Below are 10000 nucleotides of genomic sequence, written 5' to 3' on the forward strand. Positions count from 1 at the left end.
TATTTGTTTTTCTGGTTTGGTGTCTCATGGCATACTGCCTGATTCCATGATGTCAGTTATTCTTGTTCCGGTTATCAAAGATAAGGCTGGGAAGGTGGGTAGTATTGATAATTATAGACCCATAGCCCTTGCCAGTATCATCTCGAAAGTCCTGGAAAGTTTAATACTTGACCGTATAAGTGATTGCATACATTCCACTGAAAATCAGTTTGGTTTTAAAACGAAACATAGCACTGACCAATGTATTTATGCACTGAAAGAGATTGTAGAGTCATATAGGAGTCAGGGCTCTACAATAATTTTAGGATTTATTGATGCCTCCCGTGCTTTTGACCGTGTCAATCATTTTAAACTGTTCAATAAACTCAAGCAAAGGGGAGTTCCCAGTAGTCTGGTACGAATCCTAGCCTATTGGTACTCCAACCAAAGTGTACGGGTGAAATGGGGTAACATCCTGTCTACACCTTTTAATGTCAGCAACGGGGTAAGGCAGGGGGGGATTTTATCTCCAGCCTTATTTAATGCCTATATGGACGACCTGTCAAGACAGCTGGGGGCATGCCAAACAGGTTGTATGGTTGGTGATATGATGATTAATCACTTCTTATATGCTGATGACCTTACCATTCTATCCCCAAGTAGTAGTGGGTTCCAGGAGCTCCTAAATATCTGTTCAGACTATGGGGTGGCTTTTGATATTAAATACAATGCTAAAAAGAGTGTGATAATGGTCTGTAGAACAAAGGATGACCTGAAAATTAAGTTCCCTCCATTTTATCTATCTGGAGAAGAGCTGGGGGTAGCTAATGCCACAAAATACCTGGGGCACATCCTAACTGATACTCTGGAGGATGATGCTGACATGAGCAGACAGAGGAGAGTGCTATATGTCCAAGCCAATATGCTGGTTAGAAAATTCCATCATTGCACTACTGATGTCAAAGTCAACCTGTTTAGAACTTACTGCTCCCCTCTTTATACAGCTCCTCTCTGGATCAGATACAAGAAGGAGAGTCTACTGAAACTGAAGGTAGCTTACAATGATTGTCTTAGGATCCTCCTAAAGAAACCAAGGAGTACTAGAGCAAGTGGGTTATTCTGTAACTTTGGTCTAACTACTTTTATGGCACTGTTAAGAAATCTTACCTTCAAGTTCATGAGCAGGCTTGATTGTGCAAAAAATGAGCTCATCACTCAATTGGTTGATCCAAGTCGTAGCTCTGTAAGATATATGTCTACTATCTGGGAACACTGGCATGAATGCCTTCACTAGCTTCCTTTTATTGTATGTGTATTTTTTTTTTTTTTAAATGTATTATTGTATTGTTGAGTGTATTGTAATGTGTCCAATGTGGGCCCTGAGCCTGCAATAAAGTGTATATATATCATGTATCTAAAACAACCAACGATCACACACAGTATTCTGTGTCTGTAATATGTGATGATACAGTTGTGGTGGCTACAATCTAGGGCTGCACGATTAGGGAAAAAAATCATAATCACGATTATTTTGGTCATTTAGGTGCCTAAATACAAAACCTAATGCCAACTAGGAGTCATGTGACACCATACATACACATAAGGCATATGGCCGCTACAACAGTAAGTTATAACATCATTCTTTAACTAATCCAGACATCAGAAAGGACAGCAGAGATTCTAGGAGCAGTATGGTAGTATGGTACGTATCTGTGTATTTCTGTTCACTAAGTATAAGACGGCATCTACATTTCTGAGTTGTCATTTACCGGAAGTCTTTGCGGTGGCAGCTTGCTGTCTTGCTACCTGTACAGTCATGGCTTTAGGTTGCTGCTCTCTCCCTCTCTGTCCATCCAAACTCTCCTGTGTGTCTGTCTTCATGACTGACCCTGAGCTGCACATCTGAGGAAAAACAGCAACATCACAAGCCCATTATTCATTAGCACAAGATTCAATTAAGTGTGTGTGTGTGTGTGTGTGTGTGTGTGTGTGTGTGTGTGTGCACGGTCAAGGTGCTATTTGTTCCCCAGCCCTCCAAACTGCATCCAGTGTGAGTGATGTACTGTACTGTACCTGTCTGTTCTCTTCTGTGGCCTGTTGTGTTGTACTGTACCTGTCTGTTCTCTTCTGTGGCCTGTTGTGTTGAATTCTCCTCTTGCCTGTCGGTATCTCTAGCTGCCTGTCTGCCTGGATCAGTGTTCTCGTGGATGCTGATTGGCTCTGACGCTCTGCTGCTGATTGGCTGGATGCTGTCAGGATGAGAGTTCTCAATGCTGATTGGCTGGATGCTGTCAGGGTGAGAGTTCTCAATGCTGATTGGCTGTGAGGGGCTGTTCCTGGTTGGCTGGATTGAGAAGAGGAAAGTTAGAAACACAAGTGGATGTGACATACTCTTACTTTTACTGTGTGTGTACATCAAAAGCGAACAATGTGATGGAAGTCATTATTGAAGTGGCCAAAGTGTATTAGCTGGGACTGGGAGCAAAGTGATCAGCGACCAGAGTGAATTTCAGCGATTAAAAGTGAACTAATATCATGGTAATGAGCTGTACTGTGTGGTCTGTGTGTGTTTACCTGAGGTGGTCTGGACTGTATGTGTTTGCAAGTCTGAGGTGTGTGTGTGTGTGTGTGTGTGTGTGTGTGTGTGTGTGTGTGTGTGTTCCCGAGGTGCCGTGTGTGTGTGTGTGTGTGTACCTGAGGTGCCGTGTGTGTGTGTGTGTGTGTGTGTGTGTGTGTGTGTGTGTGTGTGTGTGTGTGTGTGTACCTGAGGTGTCGTGTGCTCTACAGGGCCAGCTGTGTGTCTAGTAGAAAGTCGAGCAGGAGGCCTGAAGGAGCGAGAGGCTGGAAGAGGAAACACACATCATGACATCATCATGACATCATCATCATGACATCATCAGGTTAAGCCATCTACTGTAGTTACATCATGACATCATCATCTGATGTTGTCTACTGCAGTTACATATGTCATCAAGTGAGGTTTATTTTTTCATTATTTAAAAGTATGTTTTGGGGGCTTTTTGGGGCCTTTATTATGACAGGACAGTGTGAGAGGAGACAGGAAGTGAGCAGGAGAGAGAGATGGGGTAGGGCTGGGAAATGACCCCGGCCGGACTCGATTTCCTCATTTGCACAGGGCACACAAGAACATTGAAATGACAATGTCAGTAAAACAATATGGAGCCATTAACAGTAGTCATGTTTGATGTTCTGATCTGCAGTCATCTAGGTCTTTAGTGTGTGTGAGTGTGAGTGTGTGTGTGTGTGTGTGTGTGTGTGTGTGTGTGTGTGTGTGTGTGTGACCTGGTCGTGGTCGCTCCATGCTGGGTGTGTGTGTGTGTGTGTGTGTGTGTGTGTGACCTGGTCGTGGTCGCTCCATGCTGGGTGTCCATTCCTCTTCTGAGTCACTGCTATTGGTCGCTGCTGGTGGGGGCGTGGCTACTTGCCTTCTGCTCCTCCCCTTCTTCCTCATGAACTCTGGAGCTTGAGACGCCAGACCTGACACAGAGGGATGATGTGATGGAAAGATCAGCTGTGGATAACATGCACAAGTAATATATGCAGACCTGCAAACTCGTCAAAGAAAAAAAGGTGACAAGCGAGGGTTCTATTTCTATTCACGTGAATGATCTAATTGGCCGGGAAAAAGGTGACTGTCACGCCAGACCTGAAAGAGAGAGATGATGTGATGGAAAGATCAGCTATACAACATGCACTGTAAGTAATATATGGAAGTAGCTGGAGCTTGAGATGCCAGACCTGACACAGAGGGGTGATGTGATGGAAGGGCTGCACAATTAATTGAAAATCAGGATTTAATCGTGATATCGAAATTGGGATTTCAATCTCGATTTAATCGCGGTAATAGTGAGCTGCCTTTGGGCGTCTTAGAAGCCAGAATATGCTCACAGGCTGGTATTTCTGACCAGAAATCTGGAGGTCCACCCAAGTTTCATGCTATAACCAAACCAACGTATGACTGTGTGTGTGTGTGTTGACAATAGATACCGGTAACATGGAGAGGTGATATGTTTGTGATTGTGTTAGTACTGCATATGTGATACCACTTATGGAGAACATGTACAGGTGATGTGAAGGGGACTGGAACTGTGTGTGTGAGCGAGAGAGACTGTGTGTGTGTGTGCCTGTGTGCGTTATTACCTATGGATACCATGAACATATAGTTTCTCTTCATCTTCCTGTAGTGTGTGCGTGTTTATTACCTATTGATTGCATGAAGAGGTAGTTTCTTTTCATCCTACTGTAGTGTGTGTGTGTGTGTGTGTTATTACCTATTGATTGCATGAAGAGGTAGTTTCTCTACATCTTCCTGTAGTGAGTGTGTGTGTGTGTGTGTGTGTGTGTGTGTGTGTGTGTGTTATTACCTATGGATTGCATGAAGAGGTAGTTTCGCTTCATCTTCCTGTAGCGTGTGTGTGTGTGTGTGTGTGTGTGTGTGTGTGTGTGTGTGTGTGTGTGTGTTATTACCTATGGATTGCATGAAGAGGTAGTTTCGCTTCATCCTCTTGTACCTCTTCTTTTCCCAATGTGACAACTGAGCCCATTCTGATTGGCCGAAATACACGTTCAGCTTCTCCAGGGATTCCTACAAGCACACACACGCCCGCGCGCACACACACACACCTGAGACTCTTGCGTGCTCACAAAAAAACTGTGAGTTTATGTATTGTAGGCTATGTGTGACTGTGTGTGATTGAATATGTGCAGTTGTAGTGCATGTGTGTATTGAATGTACAATATTGAATAGTGTGTGTGTTTGTGTGTGTGAATTAAGAGGTTTACTAAATGATATACATAATTAATTATAGGGAGTACATAATTAATTATAGTGTGTAGTAATATTGTGAGTATTGACTGAGTACTGAACGTGTATCCATATTAATGTGCACCATTTAACATGATATGAATACAGGTATAAAGTACTGCAATTTACAAACCTCGTCAGATGAACTCATGGTTGGTCATGAAATTCACACCCTGTTGTCGATCCGAGAGAGAGAGAGAGAGAGAGAGAGAGAGAGAGATTTAGTTCACAATAACATTTCAATACCAGTGCCCCATACTACAAAGTTGGTTCATGAGTAAATTAGAGATGTAGAGAAGAGCCTGGAGTCCTCATTTTCTTAAGATACCAGCTTTGTAGTACAGGCAGAGAGGGTTTATAGAGGTAGAAGGGCTATGGTTTAGGCCCCTAGGCTTTGAACAGTCTTTCTAGAATCCTCCCTTTACGTGCAGGTACTTGTGAAGCTACAGCTAACCTCATTTCCCACACACCCACCAATGCCACAGACTAATGATTTGGCATTTTCCAAACACCGAGGCCACAGACTAGTGATTTGGCATTTTCCAAACACCGAGGCCACAGACTAGTGATTTGTCCACATGCTCTAGCTGCGACTTGTCTTTTTTGTGTGGAAGAAAATAAAAAGTTACCAGGGCTTAACCTCTAAATCGTAAATGTGCAAGAAGACTGAAGCTCACATTCACACACTGTTGTTTCCCCCCTTCACACATTCGCCAATTGCGGCTACCTTAACTTTATGATTTATCTAAGACAGAAAGACCAGACGATAACCACAAACTCTGTTAAACAGGGTTGGTTTGCAGAGGAAGATCATATTTAAGTGGGGATATGATTGGACAATAAATTATCGCTGCAGGAAAATACTTTCCCTCATCTATTTGTCTGTTTAGTGAGGGATGATTAAAAAAAAAAATGACCTCAGCCCTTCCCTGGGTAAACTTCAAAAAGAAAATTCACGTTTCCTACAATAAAGTCACATTTCAGCGACGTTATTAAACATAAAACTTTGTTAACAATAACTTTCTACAATGTGTAATTACCGTTAATACCCTCACTTGCCAAATATGTTTAGTCTGCTATGCCGTTAGCCGATGTATCAGCTGGCTAGTTTTCACTAGCCAAACAGATTAGCATTACTTTTAGACTAAATCAGAATTTCGGATGACATTTCTTCGATAGCTTAGTTCATCAGCAATATTGTAAAATCAATGTCACCAACCTGTTTCAAAGAATATAACAGACAACGAAATTTCTCTTTGAAATTGTTGCCTCTTCCTCCAGTTGGAATAACGGTCTGGTGGATTTCTTAATTTACCTCAGATGAAGTCAAGACACATGGCGCGAGCTGCTGGTCAAGAACGTTCTTTTCGCGCCAGACGTGACAGTGAAGTGCTAGTCAGTCACCAACGCAATGTTATTGTTTACGTTCATGTTTACAAGCACACTCTTATCTGTTGGGCTGTTGATTATACGGGTCCGTTAAATATGATAGTAATGGTAATAGTATGATAGTAATATGATTATAAATTACTTCTATGTGTCGAAACGTTGGGTGCAGATATTCTCTATTTCTGTGTATTGGTGGACGACCATCAGAATACCGGTATTTCATGCTGGACAAAAGTAGACCCTGCAATCGATAATCCCTCAGCTACAGCTGAAATGGAGGCCACCACTCCTGACAGCTACCATTGAAAAAAATATGTGTAACACCATTGTTTTGTCTAGTATTTTCCCCTCTGGTCTCCTTTTGGTGTACAGTAGGCTATTAGGTGTAGGCTAAGTATGTGTAAGTGTAAGGCAAGTATTACTGAGAAATGCATAGGCCTACTCAACACCCTTGAGATAGCTATCCACTTACTCTTGGAAATGCACATCTGTCAAATTGTTTTACAGTTTTACAGTCTCTCTAAAGTGCTGTGCAACAGCAATGCATGCACGCATGGGCTTATATGGCCATGCAACTGTCACTGTCAACCATCTGTTCCCATGGCAAATAATGTCTCCTTTGCTAATTGGTTCAACTTAAGGATTGTCATTGATTCTACAATATGATTGGGTAGCGGACCTTTAGTCACGCCTCCAGCCCCTCCCTCCGCCTTCTGTTCAGCCGGCGAGGCTCTGTGACCACGCGATTTTCACAATGTTGGGTGGTGGACAAGTCCTTGTTTTAAGTAAGTTCTGAATAATTTCCTTTATACTGTGTATCGACCCAAGCTAAATTATGTGTGCTAATGTCCGAGGTATGTCTGTATTGTAATAACAATGTCGTTAATGTGCCCTCGGTCGGTACAGCAATGATGCAGCACCTAGCAACAGCAGGCTAACGTTAGCACCTGTCTATGATACAGACGCTTGCGGCCTAGTAAAGCAACATTGTCCACTATCAATTAAATACGAGTGTCTATTTTAATCAACACTGCACTGTCATGTCTATTCAGAAAGACAGTCTAAGAAACAGCAGTTGAATTGAGTAGCGTTGCCCTCTTGTGGACCCGCATGATGTCTGTTGAAAGACTTCCCCTTCATCTGTCTGACAGCAACGCCCAAGAAGGCTGTCAAAGGACCAAGGATGGTCTAGAACTGGATAGAAAATTCTGGACATTTATGATTTAGAACTACTTCATGAGTTTAATTTTAGGTGTGGATGGTGGCGGGGACATGTCCATGCCACTTTTGAGATGAATCTAGCTCGTCCCCACCACTTTTTCCACAGACAAATGCAACAATGCAATACCAATTTACCATTGTAATGTCCCCACCACTTTCCAAGCTAAACCTACACCTTTGACTTACCGTACTTACTACATAGTCATCATTCATTTACTAAATGTGTAGTTATATCCAGTTATTTTCAGTCAAAGCAAAAAAGAGATTATTAAATGGATTTGATTTGCATTGTACTGTTTGGGTTGCTCCTGCTGCTCTATTCAACAGAGAGAGTAGAATAAGAGAATATAGAATGTAATATATTTATAATGGCCAAAAAAACACAGCATTTATATGGTTGTTGATTGTGTGGGTGTGTGTGTGGGTGGGTGTGTTTGCGGGTGGTTGTGTGTGTGAATAGAATTGTCACTATTCACTATACAAGTTACACCTTACATATTCACATCGAGATTGAAAGCATTCATGTCGGTGCTGAAATTAAAGGTTGTGGTGTATTTGTGTGTGTGTGTGTGTGAGTGTGTGCGCGTGTGTGTGTGTGTGTGTGTGTGTGTGTTGTGTCTTTCAGACCAGAACATCAAGAGGGAGTCTGGCCGTAAGGTGCAAACTGGCAACATTGGTGCAGCTAAGGTAAGCTGTTAATACACACTCCAAGTATTTCACATTTGCTGCTGCTGCTGCTGTGTGTGTGTGTGTGTGTGTGTGTGTGTGTGTGTGTGTGTGTGTGTGTGTGTGTGTGTGTGTGTGTGTGTGTCTGCCTGCCTGCCTGTCTGTCTCTGTGTCTGTGTCTGTGTCTGCTTTTGCGTTTTTATGTCATTTATGTGCGTTGTGTGTAACAGTCTCTCTCTCTCTCTCTCTCTCTCTCTCTCTCTCTCTCTCTCTCCTCAGACCATCGCAGACATCATCAGAACATGCCTTGGACCACGAGCAATGCTGAAGGTAAGGTAGAACATTCTAGAATGCCTCCTCACAGTATAACATTCTAGAATGCCTCCTCACAGTAGAACTTAAAGAAGAAAAATCCGCACTCACAAGCTGAGTCTCATTATTTATTTATAAATTACCACCATGTCCACAAGCAAACGTGTTTCGGCTCTTAAGCCATCATCAGTGCGTGGTACCATATTCGCGTTTGCTTGTGGACATGGTGGTAATTTATAAATAAATAATAAGACGTAGCTTGTGAGTGCGGATTTTTCTTCTTTCAGTTGATACCTTTTATCGCGTACCCAAAGTCATTCATATTTTCCCAGAAGTTGAGCGTGTCCTCTGACAAACTCCTCACAGTAGAAGCCAGTAGGGTTTTGTTATTTGTAATGACTGCTTGTGTCTCCGTGTGTGTGTGTGTGTGTGTCCCAGATGCTGCTGGATCCCATGGGGGGCATTGTGATGACGAATGATGGAAACGCCATCCTCAGAGAGGTAAGAGAGGAGAGCATTTTCCTGAGGTAGTTTTGTAGTTACTGGTATGTGAAAGTGTAATAAACATTCCTCACTGACAGGTTAGGGTTGGGGATTGAATTGGTTTGGTTTGGGCACAGTTTAGCATTTTTTTCAGCTGTTGCTAGTTGAATGGAAGTCAATGAGAGGGCCCCACAAAGATATTACGGTGTGTGTGTGTGTGTGTGTGTGTGTGTGTGTGTGTGTGTGTGTGTGTGTGTGTGTGTGTGTGTGTGTGTGTGCTGTCTTGCATCATGTTTTTAACACACTGTGATTTTTCCCTCAATGAAACTAATGTTAACTTTGGGAGAATGTGTGTGTGGTCTTACACCATACTGTAGCCACACTGTGGTGTTAATTGTGTGTGTGTGTGTGTGTGTGTGTGTGTGTGTGTGTGTGTGTGTGTGTGTGTGTGTCTGCCCCACAGATCCAGGTGCAGCACCCGGCTGCCAAGTCCATGATCGAGATCAGCCGTACGCAGGACGAGGAGGTGGGAGATGGAACCACCTCCGTCATCATCCTGGGTACAGAAATGTGTGTGTGAGTGAGTGTGTGTGTGTGTGTGTGTGTGTGTGTGTGTTTGTGTGTGAGTGAGTGTGTACGGAGGACGAGGAGGAGGTTGGAGATGGAACCAAATTTGTCATCATCCTGGGTGCACAGCTACACACTTTGCTGTGTGTGTGTGTGTGTGTCTAAGGGCCGTACACACACGTCGCTGCTAGTTACTCGGTCAGCGAATGAACTCAATAGAATGTCAATGTGTCCCCGTGAGACTATCAGGCGAGGAGGCGAGTACTTTACAAGCGATGCGATGTGGGCGGATCCCGAGTTGAAAATATGTTAACTTTGAGCGAGGCGAGTGAGCAAGTAACCAATTGGAATGCAGAGTTCGGTACTTCTCGCCTGTTCATTGGCAATTAAAGCCCTTTTAGCGAACGTTCCATGAAAGAGTGGGCGAGTAGGCGAGGAAGCGAGAAGCTAGCTGTGTGTGTACGTCGCTTTATACCATGTTTTTATCACACTGCGATTTTTTTTCCCTCATTGAGATAAATGTTTTAAACTTGTGAGAATGTGTGTGTGTGTGCTCTT

At 43.1% G+C, this 10000-nt stretch overlaps 2 protein-coding genes across 5 annotated transcripts in view; one reads left to right on the plus strand and one right to left on the minus strand.

The window, feature by feature from the left end:
- The window catches only part of LOC134436751 (histone-lysine N-methyltransferase PRDM9-like), a 12076-nt gene extending 5971 nt beyond the window's left edge, over positions 1-6105 (minus strand). The window contains exons 1-7 of one of the 4 annotated variants that reach the window (XM_063186100.1): positions 6024-6105; positions 4938-4977; positions 4468-4585; positions 3340-3477; positions 2744-2820; positions 2114-2323; positions 1749-1881 (exon numbers count right to left, since the gene is read on the minus strand). In XM_063186100.1, coding sequence (XP_063042170.1) covers positions 1749-1881; positions 2114-2323; positions 2744-2820; positions 3340-3477; positions 4468-4585; positions 4938-4955 — 694 coding nt within the window. In that variant the 5' untranslated portion in view covers positions 4956-4977; positions 6024-6105. Of the gene's footprint in view, positions 1-1748; positions 1882-2092; positions 2324-2743; positions 2821-3282; positions 3304-3339; positions 3478-4364; positions 4394-4467; positions 4586-4937; positions 4978-6023 lie in introns of those variants that run through there. The other 3 variants (XM_063186099.1, XM_063186102.1, XM_063186103.1) reach the window with 3 other exon arrangements.
- A 791-nt stretch (positions 6106-6896) lies between these two features.
- LOC134435967 (T-complex protein 1 subunit gamma-like) overlaps positions 6897-10000 on the plus strand; it is a 10779-nt gene continuing 7675 nt past the window's right edge. The window contains exons 1-5 of the mRNA XM_063185000.1: positions 6897-6978; positions 8040-8101; positions 8360-8410; positions 8831-8893; positions 9339-9435. Coding sequence (XP_063041070.1) covers positions 6948-6978; positions 8040-8101; positions 8360-8410; positions 8831-8893; positions 9339-9435 — 304 coding nt within the window. The 5' untranslated portion in view covers positions 6897-6947. The remainder of the gene's footprint in view (positions 6979-8039; positions 8102-8359; positions 8411-8830; positions 8894-9338; positions 9436-10000) is intronic.

Source organism: Engraulis encrasicolus, chromosome 20, assembly GCF_034702125.1.
Source record: "Engraulis encrasicolus isolate BLACKSEA-1 chromosome 20, IST_EnEncr_1.0, whole genome shotgun sequence".
NCBI classification, from domain to species: domain Eukaryota; kingdom Metazoa; phylum Chordata; class Actinopteri; order Clupeiformes; family Engraulidae; genus Engraulis; species Engraulis encrasicolus.